Raw genomic sequence first — 23,018 nt, 5'->3', positions numbered from 1 at the left:
GTCGTTACTATTGATACGGGGTGGTGTTAATATGATGATTGCTTCGTGGCTTATAACGCTCAGTGCCCGTGCCCGTGCCCGTTTCTCTGTTGATGAGCAATCTGATCAAATGTTGCATGCTGTGTTTCAATTCATTCGATTTTTTTTTTGTCTGTGTTTGTGTGTGTTGTTTGCAAATCGGTTTTTTTTCTGGTTATTTTGGTTTCCTTTTTTGAAAAAAAAATTCCGGTCAACCGCCTACACACAACACTTTTTGGCAAAATCTTTAAATTCTTGTCCATCAATTGATTCTTTAGTTTTTCAAATTTTTTTTTCATTTGTTTAGATCCGGCTTTTTTCATTGTGTGTGTGTGTGTGTGTGTATTTTGTTATTGTTGACACATCATTGCTCCTGTTGCTCAAATTTTTTTTCTTTTCTGTCTTTCGTTTCGAAATCCAAATCGATAATATAACCAGAGAGAGAGATAGAGAAACAAAAACTATCGGCTATATACAATACACACACACAGACACGCACCAAAAAATAAAATAAACGAAGCAGTATGAGCAATAATAAATAAAAAATAGCGGCTTCGACACGGCTATTACCACAAATGCACCACCCACCACCACCATCACCATCACCATCATCATAAAGATATTTTTCCTGATGATCATCATTGTTTTTGTATACAAGACGCCTTAAATTGTTTTAAATTAATTAATCTGACGATTGTTTTTTTACTAATTATTATAGTAATTGTATATGTTCAATAAAAGTAAGTAAATTGTTTGATTTTCTATTTTGACCTCAAATAACATCATCATCATCATCAATGATATTTTGATTTCATAGATTTACATATGGACCATTTGATAAATTGATCCATCATCATCATCATAATCATCATCAGTAACAAAACAATTTCCACTATCTTTAACTGAATGACATGACAATTATCATCAATCATCATCATCATCAAATAATAAAAATTTTTTAAAGATATATATCTTATATGATCATCTAACCTAGGGAGTAAAAACCAACCAACAACACGTATTCTTAAAAAAGATTGTTTAATCATCTGGGCTCACCACCACCCAGCATTAATCATTGTTGGCCCAATCATCATCATCTTCATCATAATCTCTAGAAACAAGAAAACAATAAATTCAAGCCAAACATTTGATTTTTTTTTTTTGGAGATTAAATCAACAACATCCTTGTTGTAGTAGTACACGGGAATTTTGTTCTTTCTTTCTGTCTGTGTGTGTGTGTATTTGTGTCTATGTTTTTGTTGAATTTGATCCAATTGAATCACCATAGTTGATGATAATAATCTGCCAGATCCTGTGTTCAAATACGAGAATTATTGTTAAGTTTTTTTCTTGATTTGCTTTGTTTTTATTTTTGTTGTTGTTGTTTTCTTCGTTTTTTATTTTGTGCATTTGTGTGTGTGTGTGATCTGATTCAATTCGGGTTTATATAGTGTGTATGTTACAGTATCTGGTGGTTTATTCTATCGATAACCAAAAAAAATCATCATCATAATAATGCAAGCCATCAAATGTGTTGTCGTCGGTGATGGGTAAGTGAATGATCCAAATATTCCAATTTCGTTTGATGATAATTTTGATTTTTTTTTTCGTGGATATAAAGTGCCGTCGGTAAAACCTGTCTATTAATCAGCTATACTACCAATGCATTTCCTGGTGAATATATACCCACTGTGTAAGTTTTTTTTTGTGTATTGAAAAATTCTACATTTTTTCCCCTTTTTTAGATTCGATAATTATTCAGCCAATGTTATGGTGGATGGTAAACCAATCAATCTAGGCCTTTGGGATACAGCCGGCCAAGAAGATTATGATCGTTTACGGCCATTATCATATCCACAAACGGTATGATTTTTTTTTATTATTAAAACTAAATTATCATTACGTATCATCAAAGTGCAAATGAAATTGATTTGAAATTTTTTTGTTTGTTTTTGGCTTATAAAATTTTTATTATTATATTCAAATCACTTGATTAGGATGTATTTTTAATTTGTTTTTCGCTTGTAAATCCAGCTTCATTTGAAAATGTTCGAGCCAAGGTAAGCTAATGTTGTCCTATTGTTGCTGTTGTGGTTGTTTAACTTTATTTTTTTTTTATTCTTCTTCACCAGTGGTATCCTGAAGTGAGCCATCACTGCCCAAATACGCCAATCATTCTTGTTGGCACGAAATTAGATCTAAGAGATGATCCACGTACAAATGAAAAGCTAAAAGAACGTAAATTAGCACCAATAACATATCCACAAGGTTTAGGTATGGCAAAAGAAATTGGTGCCGTAAAATATTTGGAATGTTCAGCATTAACACAGAAAGGTCTAAAAAATGTGTTTGATGAATCAATAAGAGCTGTACTATGTCCACAACCGAAACCAAAACGTAATAGGCATCGTTGTAATATTCTTTGAACAAAAAATAAAAAATAATCGACGAATAAACAAAAACTACGACAGCAGCGACAAAACAACATGAAGACAAAGCAAAGCTCATTTCATTCAAACAAAAAATACAAACATTCGAATTTTCAATCAAGAGCAAAAACTCCATCCAAACAAAACAGCCACATTTATTTATCACATAAACAACAAAAGCCAAAAAAACATACACACACCCACACACACACACAAAGAATATTTTACATGTGAATAATTTATGAATTGATATTATGATTGATTGATTTTATTAATTAATATTACACCTATATATGTCCTATATATATATACTGATGATTTTTATCTATTTTTCAATTCTTTTTTTTCATTTGCCCATCATCAAAATAATAACAAAAAGCACGTGTTATGATAAAATGACCAAATGACCAACAATCATATGTTGCACGCGCAAGCACCTGATTTTGAAGATTGTGTAAAATCATTTTTTTTTTGTTTGCAATAATCAATTGCCATTTGATGTTTGCGAAAACAAAATGAGATTCAGTTTTTTCTTTTGGAATAAATTTTTTTTATTATTATTATTGAATTTGTATTTCTATATAGATTAATTAATAAATCATTTCATCATCATTCGATGTTTTTTTTCATTCTAATCCATTAGCAATGTGATTGTTGGTTTCGTTTTAAATCTACCAATGATATTTAGCCTGTTTATGATGGCGTAAATTTTTCGGATAATTCAACATGTAGAAAAAGATTGATGACATGGTGATCACTTGGAAAAAGAAACGAACCGGTGATGCATATCGTGGTTCAACAAAACGATGTGTGAAACGATAATATGCCCGACCCATTGCTTGCCATATTGCAAACGGATGTACATTACGACGATTCAACCAGCTAACCATTTCATTCACTTTAACCTCGGATAATGGTGTATCGCCTATTCGATTCGATATTTGAAATCATTAATTTGAGTTTGTTTTTGCATGAACAAAAAAAAACTTACGTGGACCATAATAACGTGTGGGAACATATGGGCCATGAATGGCACGATTATATTCAGCTGGATAATTACCAAAATATGGTGATAATCGATTGGCCATTATTACAATTGATAATGTTACCCAAAAAAAATTAAACTTTCAAAATTGATGAAAACCCAAAAAACTCGACAACACACTCACTGAAAACAACAACCAACTTGTGAATCAAACGTTTTGGGCACACACAAAAGGTTATGGTGCATTCATATAAAACGTTACGTTTTTTTTTGTTTGTTTTTTAAACTTTTCCTTTGGAATTTAGATGGCGGGCAAACAAACTAGCAACAACAACAAAAATCCGATTCAATTCATCAATCAATCAATCAATCAATTGATCGATCGATTGAACGATCAACAAAACAATTTAAATTAAACGATAATCACCATCAATAGCCATTAGTCTGTTGTTGTTGTTTTTTTTGGGGCCAAATAAATAGTCCAGTTTTTCTTATTTTTACACAAGACAAAAAAAACTGATGAATTTTAAAATCAAAAGAAATAATAAAATGAACGATGATGATGAAGGATATTTTTATCACATCACATCAACATTTCAAGCAATGATAATAATAATGATGATGAAAAACAAGGGTAATTTGTTTTTTGTCGATGTTTTCTCTCTTGATTTGTTTGATCATTACAATTGATTGACTAAATGGCCATATTACCATTGAATTTGTTCAATATATAATGAAGATGAAAGAAAAAACGGTAGCATCATCAATTGTATTTGATGATTTTTAACAACAACGATGACCATGATGATGATGATGATGATAATGATCATGGGTACCATTATCACTAATGGGGGGGGGAAGGGCAAATTTAAATTCAAACAAAACGAAACGAAATACACACGAATATTATCATCATCATCAACATCAACATCGTCATTCGAATATCACGACGGTAATCGAAAAAATGAATGAGAGAGAGAGAGAAAGAAAAAAAATCGAGACCAACCTGACCGATGATCTGTGTGATCTGACTGATGAAAGTTATCCAAGTAATGAATAGGTTCTCGTTTTTTTTTTGTTGTTGCTGCTGTTCTGAATGAATGAATGAAAATTGGCAATCTCATTTGATACGATTTTTATGAATTGATCATGATCATGATCATGTTGTTGTTGTTTCATTGAAACCAAAAAAAAAAAAAAAAAAAAAAAAAATGAAAAATGATCCAGTTTAGGTTGAACTAGATTTTTTGTTTTTTATTTCGTGAGTTTTTTTTTCATTCATTCATCAAACATAAATAATGATGATATGATACAATTGGTGAAAGCTCAGTTACCACTTCATCATCATCATGATCATGATGAAACTTTCACATCGCATCATTTGTTTGGCCAAAAAAAATGATTTTTTTTTCTCTTTCCGGTTTAATTGGTGGCCATTACCATTCGGATATTGTATGGATGAATGGATGGATCAATCATCGAAAATTTTTTTTTTTGTTTGTTATCATTGCAATATAATAATCATTTGGCCATTTTTGTTTTTCAACGCTACTGATTTTTTCTTTTTTCTCATCATCATCATCATCATTATCCGTATACGAAAGAAAAAAAAATAATCATGATCAAACCAGATGGATCAACAAGTTGGCTTAGTTTTTTTTTACGATTTCAATAACACACACACCCGGGTAAGTGACTATTTTCGGATCCAATCTTTTTTCCAACAACAACAACAACACGAAAGGAGATTCGAGTTCATCATAAAGTATGTGTGTGTGTGTGTTATCGTCAAAGTTGGTATAAATGACCAATGGACGGTTATCGGTGAAAAATAAAAAAAAAAATTCTCTTTTTATTTTGCATTCAACCTCATTAGAAATTAGAAACTGAAACATCGTGAAATACACACACACAGGTATTAATTATTTATATATTGCATAACATTCCATGGTGAAGTAGTAGTAGTAGCAGCAATGCATGTGTTCGACCCAAATTTTTTTTTTGTTTCTTTTGTTTTGACCCGATCAGGTCAACTTATTGGTGGTGGTTTTTTTTCTATTGATCGATACAAATGTTGATCGAGGTGAGAAGAAATTGATTTACCGGTTTTTTTTCCTTTCCACTTCCTATTTACATTTACATTTATTTGTCAACAAAGGACAATCCAAGATAATCCAATTCAATCTCGAATGTGGATAATGATGATGATGATCATCATCATAATTCATCCGTTCGGTAATCATCAGTGATTATCTAATTTTGAGTCTGTTTTGTCAAACAAAGAAAAAAAAGGAAGAAAATTTCAATTTCAACCTGCCAATATAATACAAAAAAAAGGTGGTGGCGGCGCCACCTTAATCCTTTTTTTTCTTTTTCTTCTTATCCTCATACACACACACACAGACACACCAGTCATTCATTTATTGTTCCGGATTTGCATGTTTCTTATGTGATCATTATAAAACGATGATGATTATGATGGATGGATCTATGGATCTATGGATCTATGGATGTTGTTTGTTTGTTCATTTGTTTGTCTGTTTGTTCGGTGTGATTATAATGATGATCCAATGATAATGGAAAATCAAAATTTGAAATTTGAATATCAACATATTATATATCCACATGCAAAAAACATTGTTCCAGGTGGAAAGAATTATTCAATTTTTATAATGTAAATTACAGAAGATATATGTTAATGAAAAAAAAAATGTTCGTCTTCATTACAACAACAAAAAAATTCCTCACACCGGAAATGATGATGGAACAAAAGAACAGTTTTTTTATTTCTATGTGGCTGCATTGATTGCGTGATTTATTATTTTTTTTCGTTAAAAATGAAAAAAAAATTTTCATTTTCTTCATAATTTATCATTTTCTTCCATTTTCAACATGTTTTGTTCATATGCAAATAATTCATTTTCCGTTATCATTAAGAGATCCGCGCCCGTTTCGTTATTTTGTTTCATTTTTTTTTTGTTATTGAATTTTGGAATCTGTATCGATCACAAATTGACAGATTTGACAACAGCAACAGCAACGATCGATCGATGATTAATTCATCCGTCGTCGTTGTTGTTGACGGATTTGAGAAAAAGAATCCAGAAAAAAAACAACAAAAAAAAATTTTTTTTGATTTAGTGGATTCGATGACAATCATAAATCGTCGTAGCAGTAGTGGCATTCATCTTCACCACACACACACACACACATATGTACCAAGTGGTTAAGTGCGATGGGAACAAGAGATAAACGAAAAATTCGTATCTTTAATCCCATCTCATCATGGATTTTGTTTTTAAATTTTTTTTTCTCATCGATGAAAAAATGAAATGACCTTTCCATCTTTGGTGGACAAAATAATGGTCCATCATTCATCAAACACACACACACACACACACACTGTGGTGAATTTTGGATTTCAAATTGGTGGACAATTTTGAATTGAACAAAACTTTTTTTTTGCGGCTACTGGTTCTGTTGTTGTTGTTGTCGCTGTTGTTGTTGTTGTTGTTGTTGTCACAAATTGACAAATTGTTGTCGTGATTTATGTGTCATTTATTTGTGTGTGTTTGGCTACGCCCAAAACAAAACAAAACAGAAAAAAAAATTTAAATTCAGAAAAAACGAGATTTTTTTTCCTTTCATTGACCATTTTGATTTGATCTTTTTTTTTCTTCATTTTGATACCTGAATCTATTTTTAAGATAAAAAAAAGAAAGAAATGTGTCTATGCGTTTGAATGAATGTCATTATCATGTTAAGGTTTTTTGTTTTTTGTTTTTTGTTTTGGTTCATGCCAAAAAACAAAAAACAAACACCATATATTGACAACTTGTCGATCTTTGTGTTTTTTTTTCTTTGTTTACAGTATTCAAGTATCGTTCATCTCCGATGAAACAATCAAAAGATTAGAAAAGGTGTGTGTGTAGTACATGATAATGATGATGATGGCCATGGTAATGATAATGAGCATCGAAATAAACAAACGAAGAAAAAAAAACAAAACATTCGAATGTGCCAAAATTTGAAAAAAATTTTTTGATTTGATTGAATAATTGCGTAATTGCAATGGCCAGCCAAAACCAAAAAAAAAACAAAGATTTCGGGCAATTTCTAATTTCATTTGATTTTTTTTTTTTTTTTTTTTTTTTGGTTCCAACAAAAATTGATGTTTTGTGATCAACCAAAGAGAGAGAGAGAGAGAGAAATGGCCAAAGGTCATTATCATTTGATAATAAAACAGCCGAGAAACAAGGTTTTTTTTCGCCAGAAATTTCATAAAATTTAATACAACAACAACGAAAAAAAGACAAACAAACGAATAGAGTAGATACAAATCGAAATAATTTATTCGATTTGTGTGTTTGTGTGTGTGAGTGTGTGATGGATATTTTTAGCCAAATTGATAGATTGACTATCTGTCTGTCTATCCATCTATCTATCTATCTATAGCACGAACACACTGACACTGGAGAGATAAACATGAAAATAAGTAACTAGCTTAGCTTTTTGTTGTTGTTGTTGTTGTTTTGGCTGTTTTTTTTCAAGATTGATGCAATTCGATTCGATTCGATTCGATTTGATTTTGATTTTTTGGGCTGTTTGTTTGTTTGTTTGTTTGTGTGTTCGATTCCATGATGATCAATTATCTGATTATGAATTGAAATCTCATCTTGGTTGGTTTGTTTGGTTTGTCAATGTTCATGTTTCTTTTTTTTTTTTTTTTTGAAATTCCACATTGAACACAAAAATATCACATTTCCGTTGTTGTCTTTTGTCATCATCATCATCATGTGACCTTTGCATTGAAAAAAAAACTGATGAAAATCAACTGATGATCATTATCGGTCAATTTGAATTCGTTTCAATTCAAATCAATTCAATAATGATGATGATGATGATGACAACAATGATTTACAAATACAAATGAATGAATAAAAAACCGACACTCGCACACAATTGAATATCAATTTCAATCAATATCATCAATTGTCATTGGTTTATTTTTGTAATGAAAAAAATAATAACCACTAAATGGGTGCCCGAAAAAAAAATAGTCGATAAATAGTTGACTATGGTGTGGTTGTCTGTGTCTGTGTCTATGTGTGTATGTTTATTATTATCATTATCACCGACAATATTAACCATAATCATCAATTGACACATTTTTTCTTCAAACTTTGGTATATCTCCTTAGATATGATGATCAAACAAGAAGGTGAATGTGAATGAGTGAGAGAAAGAGGTTTCATATCGATGCCAATCATCGATATGGTATGAATGTATATAGTTAAATATAGTTCTAATTTGACCTTCATATATGACGGATGAGAATAATGTGACCGGATACATGGATGGAACATCCACACCGGATATATGGTTGTGTATTTTTTTTTTCTTCTCTATTCTCTATCATTGACATATTGATGTAACATGATAATTATTGATGATGATGAATAACAGTAAAAAAAAAAACATTCCAACAAGTGCGAGAGAGAGAGAGGAAAGGGACAGGTGAAGAAGCAGCAACAAGTGGTGGTGGTGGTGGTGGTGGAAAAAAATAGAAACATTTTTCTCATTCATAAAAACTGACACTTTCTGCTGTATTTTTTATTAGTTTAGTCGGACACATTGGTCCGAATTGAAAAGCGAAAAACATATGTTTGCTGAATATATATGTTTTATGAGTTTAGTTAAATTTAATTTTCTCTTTTTCGGTCTATCATTACCGGTTTTTTCTTCTGCTTTACATACCCGATTCCAATGTCCATAGATGATGATGTACATCCGATTATCATTCTCTCTCTCTCTTTCACAATACAGAGAGACAGTGTTCTCATTTTTTTTTTGTTTTTCATCCTCTCCACAATGTATGTTTAATGATTTGATAATGATAATGATTCGATAACCGATATTGATTCGAATTTTGATTACCATATTCTCTCTCTCTCATATGGTTTTCTCTTCGATTCATCTCAACACTTATCACCATTCATGATGATGATGTTGATTTTGGATGGCTCACCATCAAATCACCAAAAAAAAAATGCAAAGAAATGTAACATCTTTTTTTGTTCAACAGGTTGTTGTTTACTTTTTTTTTTGATCACATCATCGTTAATGGTTATAATATATTATCTATTCACATTAAATGGTGGTATTTTTTTTCTGCCCGTAGAAAAGAGAATCTGTTTTTTCGGGTAAAGTAAAGTAAAAAGAAAAGAAAAGAAAAAATGTATGTCAGTAGTAGTGGCAATACATTACCAGATTTATCTTATCATTGAATGAAATCAAAGAAGAGTCGATGAAGAAGAAGAGAATTGATGAATGCACACACTTTCATATGATGATGATGTTTTGCGATTTTGGAACTATGTCTCTGTGTGTGTTTTTTGGGAGAAATTTTTTTTTTTTTCGATTCGAAGAAAAAAAAAGAGAAAAAGCGATCCATCAATTGAATTGAATTGAAAGAAAAAAACAAGCGAGAGAGAGAGCGAAAGATTTCATTCAATTTTCATTTAGAATCACATTCAGTAGTTATTTGATGATGATGATGATCATCATCAAAGATTCGAATTCGAATGTTATGTTTTACTGAACGTTCTATATGTACAGCGCATCGGTTTTTTTTTTGTTCCCCAATCACTAATGATTTGAATACGAATGTTTTTGTTTTTGTATTTTTGTGTTTAAACGACGTGTTTGATATTTTGTTTTGTTTTGTGTTTTTTTTTGCAAGATTTAAAAAAAGATGTGAAATGATTCGACACCAATAATAATGATGATGATGTGTCAATATCGTTGTTGTTGTTGATGTGGTTGGTGACATTTAATAATTGTTTACGATTCATGTGATGAATATTCTCGTTTTATTCATCATTCGATTTTGATTTCAATTTTTTTCCGTTGTTGAGAACCGGCTAATAATAATATACAGTCCGATCATCAGCATCATTTTTCTGGACCGGCACGAAAGTGGAAACAAGTTTCCGGCTTTTGATCACACCAACACCAACACCAACACACACACACACACCCATCACCACCAAGTGCCAAAATACAACAATTTTGAGATCTTTTTGTTCATCACATCAGATTGTTTGTTTGTTTGTTTTTTTTTGTTCATATTTCATCAATCATCAATCAATAAAAAATGGCAATAATAGAAAAATTTTGGAAAAAATTCAATTTCATCTACATATGGTTGATGATAATAACAACGACCAGTGTTTCGAATCATAGACAACAGCCACAACATTATCCATATGATGATTTATTATCCAGTACTTCATATCATCTATCAGGTTTGTTTTGTTTGTTTTGTTTTTTTTTCAAAAAAATCCTTGATCTTGATCTTTTTGTTGGTTGGTTTGTTTGTTTGTTGAACACAAAACAAACTAAATATAAATAAATAAATCCAATCCAATCCAATCCAATCAATCAATCGATACATGTCAAACAATGTATATATCGATATTATATTTGCCAATATTGTCCATCCAATTGAATCGATAAATTCATTGAAATGAATTGAATGAATGAATCTGTTTCCATTTCTTTTGATTGATAGTAGATGATAATAGTGATAGTGGTAGTATTGATCCACTTGATTGATTCAGAATAATGATAATGATGATGATGATAATAATAATAATAATAATAATTTATCATAGAATCAATCTGGTTGGTTGGTTGGTTGATAATCTACCAACCGAATCGAAATCTCGAAAGATCTCTGAACAGAGTCGTGCGCCATATGATGATGTTGATAATGGCGGCTGACTTGAAAATAATACAATTCATAATTATTAAAAAAAAAAAAATATGGTCGGTGATAATGATAATGTTTGTAATGATGATGATAATCAACCAGTGTTTTTGTTTCTTTTTCTTCTGTGTGGTTTTCAATGTTTGATGTTATGTTATGTCTACGATGATGATGAGTAATTTTTGTTTTTCATTTTTCTTCCAAAGATTTTTTTTAATCACATTTCGATTTGTATTTTTTCTTTTCTTTCACTTGCTAAAAATGGAATTTGTTCTTGTTCTAGTTTTTTTTTTGTTTTTGCTAAAAATTTTGCTTTGTTTCTAAAATTGAAAAATAAATTAATTCGTCTTTATCATCTACAATCGAAATTGAATGATGAAATTTATCATTTGGCCACAATGAACAACAATATTTTCTCACTGTGTGTCGATGATGATGATGAAATGATCCAATTTTTTTTGTTGTTGTCTAATTTTCAGTCTCTTAATTATGTAATATATATGTGGTATATTTGAAATGAATGGTATTGAAAATCCATTTAAAAAATATTGATTTTTTTTTTCATTGTATTGCAAAATATCGATGATAAAATCAATCAATTCAGTGATTGATGTCCATTCCATGATGATGATGATGATGATCTATATTTTCAACATCAAAGAAAGAAAATGATCATCATTTTGATTTCATTGAACGAAATTCAAAAAAAAAACAAAATCAATTCAAATGTACATGAATAAAAAGGTATTTTGTAACCGAAAATGGTGTGATTGGATGAAAATGAAATAAATCCAAACATGGATATATAGAAATGGATATTATTATTGTTGTTGTTGGCCCGAAAATAAAATGGGCGCCTATTTCGTAATCATTTTCTATTTCTTTTTTTTCCAAAATAGATTTTCAAATTCAAATTTAAATCGATCGATGATGATTATAATCTGATGACAAATGATGATGACACATTGAATAGCAGTGTGACAGATTCAAATTGTTCTCAATTTGAATTTTGAACCATTCAATACTTTCGTTATATTGAAAGATTGAAAAATAAAATTTCATCGAGAAATTTTCCAGAAAACAAAAATCTTGCTGAAAAATTTCTTTCACATTTATTGATCAATCGGAATTCAAATCAATTTTGATAAAACAACAAACTGACAGGATCAAAAGTGTTGAATAAATGAGATTTTGGACTCTATTGAGTTTTGTTCAATTATTTGCTGGATGTATGGATGGATGGATGGATGGATAAAAAAAATCCTGTTCATCAAATTGTGACTGTTTGCTTGCTTCAATTTTTTTTATTTGGAAGCCAAGTTCAAATATTTTTTTTTTGGGTATGGATGATTATGGTGATGGCTAGCTAGAAATAATAATGATGATGATGTGTGTGTGTGTGTGTGTGTATGTGACTTAATACTAAATAACTATGACCATACAAGATTTTTGAATCAAAAAAAAAAACTTGATGGGATCTAACGGGATTTTTCTTTCTTTCTTTCTTGTTTGCTTGTTGATCATCATCATCATCATCATCATTGCATGGAATGGAATGATAAACAACAACCGACCTACCGACCGACCGACCGACGGATGGATGGATATTTTTAGCATCATTATCATGATGTTTGAAGAAAAAAAAACTCTGGACAACCGATGCTGATGATGATGATGAAAAAATGTTTTTATTTTTTTTCCTCGATTATTTTCATTGCTCATGATGATGATCATTCTTTTTTTTTGGTCAAAAAAATCTTTCATTTTTTTCGCTGTTGTTTCTGTGTATTATCATTATTAATAATAATAATAATCCGTTAAGAATGATGATGATGATGATGAAAAATTATGCTTGAATTGAATTGTGAATTGAATGAATGATGAAAATGAGGGTTTTTTGTTGTTGTTGTTGTTGATCAAATCATCGTTGATCGATTATCGTTGAATACAACTTGGTTTTTTTTCTACTTTTTCATCATTTTTTTTTTTTTTTTTTTTGAATGATGATGAGAATCCCAATGATCAGATTGTGTGTGACTGTGTGTGTGCGTATGCGTGTGTGGTTAATGGTGAAAATGATGGCAACTAAAAAAAATATACAGTGATGGTGGTGACCTTAATTTAATCGATATGATGATGATCATCATCATCATCTAGTTGGTCGGTTATAGTCAGTAAGCCAAAATGCACATTTGAAATTCTTTTCTCTCACACAAATTGGTGAAATGAGAAGTAAATTCCATTGGGATTTTTCATTGAAAATCTAAACAGGATGAAAATGAAAGAAAAAAAAACTAAATGTAAACCTTATTTGAACATATTATCATTAACATTTTACAGATTCGATTGTTGATTGTTCAATGTTCTTGATGTTTTTCTTTTCGAATATAATAACTCTCTCATAATACACACACACACAACTGACTAATTTATTTGTTCTGTTTGCCCATTGATGATGATAATGATAATGGTTAACGATTATATATAGGCCGATTACCAGACGATCGTGTCGTTGTAACCAAAAATACATTTTTATTTCGTTGATCGCTGTTGTTTTATGAGAAAAAAAATATCACATCATATCATATATGCATCTATATAAATAGTGAAAATTCAGTCGAACAAGAAAAAAAAACAAAAGTTTTTCTTCGATTATCGTCATCAATCAGTATATATAAACAAAACAAGAAGAAAAAAAAATCGTTAAAATTCATCATCATCATTACTATTATAGTAGTCATCATACGATTGTTTTCGATAAAGTTTTTTTCCCTTTCTATTACTTATTTATTACTTACGGAAAAGTTTTCTTTATTCGGAAACAAAATCAGAAAACAGAACGGAATTTTTATCTTTCAATCATCTAGTCATCGATCTTTTTTTCGCCGTGTTATGATGATGATGATCGAATTTTATTATTATTCAGCATCATTTGATTGATTGACTTTGATGTTTGACTGGGTGTGTGTGTGTGTGTGTTTATTGTTATTTTTCTCCCTATTTCAAATGATGAAAATTTAATTTTTATTTTTATACATTTTTTCCAGGTCAATCATCAAATCAATTACAATCATATCGATGTCCATTGGATGAAAATGTTCCGAAAAAGAAATTGGTCTGTTTCTATCGTGTTGAAGATGAATATCGACCATATGATCTGGATCCATGTCTTTGTACACATATTGTCTATTCATATGTTGCTGTCAAAGAAAATTTTGCTTTTATTGCCGGTAAAAAAGGTTAGGTTTTTTTATTAGCACTTTGTTGTTGTTGTTGTTGTTGTGTTGTTTTCAATTTATCAATATTTGATTCGTTTTATTTTTGTAGGTGACCTAAAATATCTATCGGCATTACGGAATAAAAATCCAATGGTCAAAATTATCGTATCATTACGGCCTACGGGCACATCATTTAATTTGGAAGATTCAAAAAACATTACCTATCCATTGCCGGCATCGAATACATTACGTCATCGTTTCGCAAAACGTATTCGTGATTTTATTAATCGCCACAATCTTGATGGTGTTGATATTGATTATGAATATTTTAAAATGGAAAACAATTCCAATAATCAAAAACGTCAATATCTTATATCGATTATTCAGGTTCGTTTACTTGCTCTCTAATCGATAGTAACCGTTCATTAAATGAATTAATGATTATTTTTTCATTCTGATCTCATTTCAACAACACCACCATTAAATAGTCAATAAGCGAAAGTCTTAAACAAAATGATGATGATAATAATAACAACAGAACCATTCTAACATTGACAACATCACGTTATCCAAAACATTTAGCCGATTATTATGATTTTGCTGAAATTAACAAGTAAGTTGTTCAAAAATTTCTTGTGGCCTTGTTTTTCGTTAACCCATTTTTTTTCTTGTTATTTTTAAGATATGTTGATTTCGTAAATTTACCTGCTTTTAATTTCGATCAAGAAGGCAATACATTGATTCATCCAGCTAAATTACATGGCATGTCTGAAATGGAAAATATGGTGAGTTATTCATTTCAACTTTGTCCGAATAATCTGTGATAATCGGAAAAAATTTTTCATTAGGATGCAATCGTTGATCTAGCATTAGCATTGGGTATGCCTTCCAATCAATTGGTGATTGGTGTACCAACATTCGGTACATTATATCGTATGGCAAATCAAAGTCAAACGACGCCTGGATCGAAAGCAATCGGTTGGATTACAAATAATCAACCAATCACTACAATTTCTCATTCAAAGGTTTTTTTTCGTTGTTGTTTTGTTTTTTGAATTTTTCAATTACTTATCATTTTCAAATGAAACCAAAAATAGATCTGTGATGTTCGTGATAAAGTTAATTGGACATTGGTACGTGAAAAAGATCTAACAGCACCGTACATTTATAACAATGATAAATGGATTGGATTCGATGATGAAATTAGCATCAAATTAAAGGTAAAAAAATTGGAAAAAAAATTTTGCAATTTTTTTTCATTACAATTTTTTTAGGCTAAATATATTGTACTAAGACGAGCTGCTGGTATGGCATTTTTTCATCTGAATGATGATGACTTTCAAAATCAATGTGGTCTTGGATCATATCCATTACTACGTAGTGCATTGTCCGTATTCAATCAAGCTAATGATGATATCAATGTCAAAAGTCATCCATTGGCTTTCTTCAATACAAGTCAACAATATTTTCAATCATTTTTGGATGTCGTACAAAAATATGGTAATGTTGAACGATCAACCGATGATGATGATCAAGATGATGCTGGTAATGAGGTGATATTACCTTGTAATCATAATGGTTACATGAGACATCCAGAAGACTGTACCAGGTTTTATCGTTGTATGAAACTTAATATGCGTGATACCAGTGTACAGAAATTACATTATAATTGTCCACCTGGTCTGGTTTTTGATGAATATTTCCAGATCTGTAATTGGCCATCATGGTCACCAACTTGTTTGGTTCGGGTGAAATTTCATCAACAATGCGGTTCAAGTTTTGTTTGTACAAAAGCTGGTTTCTTTCCAAGATCCCGAGAATTGTGAATATTTCCATTATTGTTCCGATTTGGGTAAAACCTATCTGCAAGCATATGAATTTAAATGTCCATTTGAATTGGGTTTCAACCAGGACACACTTCAATGTAATTGGAAATGGATGGTAAAAGGTTGTCAATATGTACCGCCGGAAGAAAGAATTGTTAAAGATTTACATCAAATTCTACCACAAGATATTGGTAGTGGTGCCAGTGGTGGTAATGAGGATCGATTAGATCAAATTGAACCAGCTGCCAGTGATATATCGGCAATGATTCAAGAGGTATTGCGTGCACAACAACATGCAATAGCAGCTGATGATAATGATGATGAACAATTTATGGATGATTTCGAAGAACGTTCCGATCATGATGATGATCGAATTGCAGCACAACATGATCAGATACCAATTACATTACAGGATTCTAAAGATCAATCAGAATCATCATCTAAATCGAAACGATTTTCCTATCTAAATTTATCGAAAATTGATGAAATCTATAAACGAAATCCATCATATATGGCAAGATTACAAGCCATTACAGCATATTTTTCATCATTAATGTCAAAATTACGATATTCATTTTGGAATCCAGCCACTACTAATATTAATAAACAATCGATTAAATCACGAGCCGATCATCTTGATCAACAACAAACGAATAATAAATGGCTAAAGAATCCATTCAATCGTATGATACCCAAGTTTCCAAAATCATTGAAAAAAACTAAACCAGATGATGGAAATGATAGAAAACGAAAATCATTATCAACAGAAACGATGAAGGTGATGACGACGACAACAACTACACAACGTCCAACAAGACATAAGAAAAGTGTTTTCAATAAAGTACCACGATTACCGAAATTTTCTAAACGAAAACGAACATCGGATAAATCATCGTCGTCATCAGCTCAGCAACAGAATCAGAAAACAATGAAAAAAACTGGTCAACATTCTAATAAAAATTATCATCCATCCGCTTATAGTCAATTGAATGTCAATCAACAAATGCTGCCAATGTTTATGGCTGAAGAAAGTATTCATATGCCACAATTTGTTCAACCACCACAAATGCATCATTTTGATAATCATCATCAATCATTAGCAACAAATTCTTATCGTGGTCCATCATCCAATGTTAATCCATCATCATCATTTACAATGATGCATCCGGCTGAATCAATAATCAAACCAGTTTCTGTTCCTTTATCATCATCATCATCGAATACAGTGGCCAATCAATTTAATAAATTAAATCAATTTCATCAGGCCAATTTACTTAATGATTATCAAGTAGCTAGTAGTTCATTTTCAATGAATTCTTTTGCCGAACCACCGCCGAAAAAGTCAATGAATAATTTTAATCATAATCAAAATCTTGATGCACATCAATCAGCACCAGTCGTGATGATTGCTGCCGATAATGGTGGTGGAACAAAACCACAATTATATCATAATTCATATGGCCTGCCATCGGTTAATATTCGTTATTCATATCTTAATAATGAACAATTACAAGCAAAAGCTGCAAATTTACAGAAACCAACAGTAGCAAGGGCACCATTACCACCGCCATCACTACCGCTCTCAATACAGCCTGCGTTATCACCTGGTGGTGTTCCAGTGAAAATTGAAGCGACAAAAATTAATTTTCCCGAACATATTCTTAGTGAAGAAGAATTAAATAGTGCCGATTTGCAATTGGAACAATTTCTTCGTACAAAATTTATATCAACATTGCCATTTAATAATAAACAATTATTAGCACTGCCAGAATCCTCGTTGCCACCACAATTACAGCGGCCAAAACCACTGCAAACTACACATGCACCACAACTACGACAACTATCAACAAAGCCACAATCACAACCTTTAAATCATTATCAGCATCATCATCAATTACTTGTACCACAACATAATCAACAATCAATAGTCAATAGTGCTGTTACCGGTCTACCGGTTACGTTAACCACAGCAAAACAATCGAATCTAAATTCTGTATTGAATCGTCATGTTATCAATTATCATCAACTACAACAACCACCGCAGCCACAACAACAACAATTCCATTATACATCAACACCAACGACATCGAAACCAAATCAGATGAATAAATTTTCCAGTTTCATTACCTCAACGGATTGGTTCAATAATGAACGGCAGAAATTTTTCGAACAAAATCGGGCATTACAATTACAGAAACAACAACAACAACTTCAACAGACAAGAACAACACCAACAACAACGACAACGACGACTACAACACCACGTCCAACAATTCCAACGACAAGGAAACCGAAAGTTATTGCACAACCACAATCATTTAGACCAATCATCTCGGTGCCATTACCGACATCGAAAACACCGGTAAATTATAAATTAACACCAATTACTGATAATGTTTTTGAATTGAATAATAAACAGCAACATCATCATCAATATCAACCATCAAAACCAAATCGATCATCATCACCAAGGCCAAAGATTTCGAAACCTATAACTACAACAACAACTTTGGCATCATCATCATATCATGATAGTTATGATCCACATATGATAAATCGCCCAATCGAATTGGTTCGTAGTACATCGAAACCACAAATAAAATATGATTCATATGAATGGACAACACCATCAAGTTTAAAAGATAATAAAATGCATGTAGATTTCAATTTAATGTCAGCAAAAGATATTGATGATGAAATTAATAGTAAAAAACATTTTTTCAAAGATGATCACTCACAAGGATCATCATCATCAGCATTTCGACCATTAGATCGACCAATACAGGATTATAATCGTCATAATAATTTTTTCCCACCAATCGGTGATGTATTCGAAAATTATGCTGCAACATCCGAACAACCAAAAGCATCGACACAATCATTTGTTCATCAACCACCGCCATCATCATCATCATCATCATCGCCATCGACTACGACGACAAAATCAATGTATACGACAAGCTATGATGATCATACAACACCTGTACCGTGGTTATCAACACATCAAACATTCAATACAAATCCATCATTACAGCTATTAGCAAATGCTGCAAACATCAACGATACAAATGAATATATAATGTTAATGTTGAATAAAGCAGCTGGAAATGATCCAAATTTAGAGAAAAGTTTATCTCAGCTATTGCAGCATACGAAAAATATTGGAAAATTTTATAATGTTGAAAGTGATGGTAATGCTCAAACCATATTGGCACTACTGCCTGATAAACCAAACCATCGTCGACCATTTGTTTATAAAGGTGAAAATTCATTGCTTAGAAATCTCAGCCTCTATAATGGTTTGTTAGATCCGAATCTTTTGCCACCAACTGGTGATCAGATTCTTCAGAAATTGGACATATCGAAACCAGATTCCGATGTGTTACAAGCAATTTTTGATAAAGTTAAAGATGAATTACATGGAACCGAGAAATTGATTCCATATGAAATTGATGGTATTGATTATTCTGGTGGTAGTGGTGGTGGCGGCGTTTCAATGCATCAAGCAAGACGCATTCCACAAGGTACAAGTGGTGGATCATCGTCAGTTGCCGATCGTTATAATGATGTTTCAAGAAATATTTCACCATTTACCAAAGCATTTACAATACGAACAACAACGACTACGACGACGACAACTACATCAAGTACAACCACGTCTCCACCTACAACGACAACAACAGCAACATTACCAACAATTAGTCCAACAAGACAATCATGGCCATCACTGGATCCATATGATGATAATAACCGAATAATTGTACCAAATTATCCAGCACCAAGAATGCCGACTAATCGAAGTTCCAATGTTTGGTATCAGGATGTACCACGTTTAATTGATAATAATTTTGCTGATATTAACGGTGCTTATCCAGATCATGATGATGACCAACCTGTTGTTGTTGGTGGCTATACGACCGAAGAATCACGAACACGTAGCAGTATTCCAACTACGACAACAACAACAACTGCAGCTTATACACAACCACCATCAACGACAACAACATCGACAACTACAACTGAATCAACAATTCAATATAATCCAACTACACAGAAATCATCATATCCATATCGAAGACCGGGTGGTGGCCAACATCGTGGTCGTCGACCAGAATATGGACATAGACAACGTGGACATCAATTACATCGACAGCCACAGCCACAATTGGCTAAAACAACGATAGTACCGTCTATTGATCATCATCATCATCATCAACGACAACCAGAAAGTACAAGATATTCAAACCATTTTGGACAAAAACTTCGTGTTGGCAACGGTGATAATGATCCAACCGTTGATGATATTAATGATTCAGATAGAAATGTTTTCTATGAAGAAGAATTGCCAAATTTTCAAGATTTAAGATATCCTGAAAATCAAAATTATCACCATCATCATCAACGACAACGGTCATCGACAACATCGACGACGACTACTACGACAACAGCACGGCCAACAACTACAACACAAATGACGACAACATCAGCGACAACACAACAACCAATAACAACGGAATCATTAATCAATTCAATTGAAAATACTTATTATCCAGAATCAACGATACATAATCTAATGCCCGATAAATCCGGTATTCCGGAATCAGCATGTACCCGGCCTGGTATATTCCAACATCCAAATGATTGCAATAAATATTATGAATGTTATTGGGACAAACATATCAACAAATTTACATTACATCCATTTGAATGTCCAGTAAAATTGGCATTTGATTCACGTATAATTGGTTGTGCATCACCTAATGATCCAACGGTGTGTGTGCAGTATTAAAATCGATCAATCATCCCAATGATTTTTTTTTTCTCATTTATTTTATTCTCGGTGAGCCATTGATTATTTTTTTTTATCTCTCTCTATGTGTCTAGAAGATTCTGATTTTTTTTCCATTTCGTTTCGTTTCAAAAATTTTATCATTCATCCTCCCACCTACCAAACAGATATGTATTTTTTTTTTTTTTTTTTTCTCAATTTATTCTTCATTTTCATCATTTTTTTTGTGTTGTAACATTCAAGTCATTTTTTTTTGTATTTATTGAATAATGATTTTGCTTGATATTTTCTATATATACCACACACACACACACTTACACTCACACACAGACACACACACACCTTGATCATATTGAACAAACAAAAACAATAAACAATAACGACAACATTTATTTTATTATTGATAATCCATGATGATAATTAAATTGATTTTTTTTTTCATTGAAATTTTAATTTCTCATTTGACATTGAAAATCTCAGCAACGTTCCAATTTAGATTGTCGTTTTCACCATCGTTATCTATTTTAAATAAATAGGGCCCATGAATAAGAGGATAATCTATTGTTTTCGTTTCTGTTTTGATGATAAATAATAATAACGATGAATGATAATGATTTGATGCAATCGAACATAACCACACACACACAACATCGGCGACACGATATAATCACCCTAATCACCATTAACCATTAACCATTACACCTACGGGGGCAAAGAGAAAAAAAAATGATGATGAAAACAATTGTTATTTCGCCACCATATGGCCAACTACTACTTACTTATTTTTTAGTTATTATTATGGCTGATCCCACCAAAAAAAAAATCAGACAACAACGAAAATCCAAATTGATGATGATGATGATGTTTTTTTATGAATGTTTCAAGCAACAACAACAACAACAACAACAAATAAATAAATGGCGACAATCATCATCACACACGTAATTGTTCATTTGATTGGCAAAAAAAAAAAATTTCAGTAGCTCAAGGTCGACCATAAATAAGATTTTTTTTTGTTTTGTTTTTCAAAAAAAAACAAAAGATGAAAACAGAAAAAATCAAATCATTTATCAGCATCCTGAATTATTAAACCGTCGTAGTCGTCGTCGTTGTTGTTGTCCATCGGGCTAATATGGATTTAGCCGCAATAAATGATGATGATGATGATGAACATCGATTATGATTTTTTTTTTTACTTCAAAGACTGATTCAATTGGAATGGCCAAAAAATGACGACGACGACGACCATTATCACATCATCATCATTGTTGTTGTGGTCAAATGTGTGTGTGTGTGCATTTGCAAAATTTCCAGATCACGATGTATATGGGGATTGAAATCATTATTAGTTTCATAGAATGAAAAAATTGAATTTTCACAAAATGTCCACATAAAAAAAAATCATTCATAAACTTGAAACCATCTGATGATTATCGAACTTTGAATAATACTGCAACAAAAAAAATACACACACACATGCACGCGTAAAATGTTCAACGACGATTATCGTCGTTGTTTGTTGTATCGTGTGTATTGAATTGTCGTCGTCGTCTTCGTCGACGTCGTTTTAAGGGCGACCAAAAGTTTTTTTTTTCTTTTTCTTAATCATTTCAAATGCACACAAAATCGTCGATTATTATTATGATCATAACGATAATAACCTTATTATTATTATTATTGTAAAATGTGAAATGATTTGAAAATGAAGCAATTTTTTTTTTCTTTATTTTCTCGTCACATGTGAATCGTCTTCGACCTAGAAATTTTTTTTTTTTTTTGACAACAAAAAAAATGAAAGGTTTTTTCAAATTATTATCAATATAATACCCGGTTTGAAAAGTCAGCAGCTGTTCCAAAGTTTCGTGTTTCATTAGTTTTTTTTTCATTTAAACAAAAAAAAATCAAAACAAAAACCATATATTAATTGAATTCACCACCAGATGTCTACACTATCCGTTTTGTTTTGGTTCGATTATTCAATC

General features: G+C 31.4%; 3 protein-coding genes and 1 long non-coding RNA gene across 4 annotated transcripts; 2 read left to right on the top strand and 2 right to left on the bottom strand.

Moving 5' to 3' along the window:
• Positions 1-33: 33 nt before the first annotated feature.
• LOC124497193 (ras-related C3 botulinum toxin substrate 1) lies at positions 34-3,059 on the top strand. Its single transcript, XM_047060818.2, has 6 exons — positions 34-758; positions 836-1,568; positions 1,640-1,711; positions 1,764-1,881; positions 2,016-2,078; positions 2,151-3,059. The coding sequence occupies exons 2-6, from the start codon at positions 1,534-1,536 to the stop codon at positions 2,442-2,444; spliced, it is 582 nt and encodes a 193-aa protein (XP_046916774.1). The 5' UTR covers positions 34-758; positions 836-1,533; the 3' UTR covers positions 2,445-3,059.
• ATPsynF (ATP synthase, subunit F) lies at positions 2,974-3,651 on the bottom strand. Its single transcript, XM_047060819.2, has 2 exons — positions 3,439-3,651; positions 2,974-3,372 (listed from the first exon to the last, which is right to left on the bottom strand). Exons 1-2 carry the CDS (start codon positions 3,533-3,535, stop codon positions 3,119-3,121), a joined length of 351 nt encoding a protein of 116 aa, XP_046916775.2. The 5' UTR covers positions 3,536-3,651; the 3' UTR covers positions 2,974-3,118.
• A 6,344-nt stretch (positions 3,652-9,995) lies between these two features.
• On the top strand, positions 9,996-21,485 carry LOC124496610 (uncharacterized). The gene is given in 9 exon segments (XM_075733020.1): positions 9,996-10,739; positions 14,251-14,442; positions 14,531-14,808; positions 14,910-15,034; positions 15,104-15,206; positions 15,270-15,446; positions 15,519-15,641; positions 15,696-16,223; positions 16,225-21,485. Coding segments are annotated over 9 exon segments (6,489 nt in total). The 5' UTR covers positions 9,996-10,588; the 3' UTR covers positions 21,037-21,485.
• On the bottom strand, positions 19,331-22,542 carry LOC142597712 (uncharacterized). The gene is made up of 2 exons (XR_012832348.1): positions 21,816-22,542; positions 19,331-21,738 (listed from the first exon to the last, which is right to left on the bottom strand). It is a non-coding gene; the product is annotated as an uncharacterized LOC142597712 (long non-coding RNA).
• Between the last annotated feature and the right edge of the window lie 476 nt (positions 22,543-23,018).

The sequence above is a fragment of the Dermatophagoides farinae genome, chromosome 7 (assembly GCF_024713945.1).
Source record: "Dermatophagoides farinae isolate YC_2012a chromosome 7, ASM2471394v1, whole genome shotgun sequence".
Taxonomy (NCBI): domain Eukaryota; kingdom Metazoa; phylum Arthropoda; class Arachnida; order Sarcoptiformes; family Pyroglyphidae; genus Dermatophagoides; species Dermatophagoides farinae.
The sequence above is the reverse complement of the archived record's forward strand: the minus strand, read 5'-3'. Positions and strand labels throughout refer to the sequence as shown.

What these genes read in the sequence shown, in the direction of transcription:
- LOC124497193 (XM_047060818.2), top strand. Translation starts at nt 1,534, where the DNA reads ATGCAAGCCATCAAATGTGTTGTCGTCGGTGATGG. An exon ending in CATTATCATATCCACAAACG is followed by an intron (nt 1,882 to 2,015) that starts GTATGATTTTTT and finishes TCACTTGATTAG; the next exon opens with GATGTATTTTTAATTTGTTT. An exon ending in TTGAAAATGTTCGAGCCAAG is followed by an intron (nt 2,079 to 2,150) that starts GTAAGCTAATGT and finishes CTTCTTCACCAG; the next exon opens with TGGTATCCTGAAGTGAGCCA.
- ATPsynF (XM_047060819.2), bottom strand. Translation starts at nt 3,535, where the DNA reads ATGGCCAATCGATTATCACCATATTTTGGTAATTATCCAGCTGAATAT. An exon ending in CACACGTTATTATGGTCCAC is followed by an intron (nt 3,373 to 3,438) that starts GTAAGTTTTTTT and finishes CGAATCGAATAG; the next exon opens with GCGATACACCATTATCCGAG.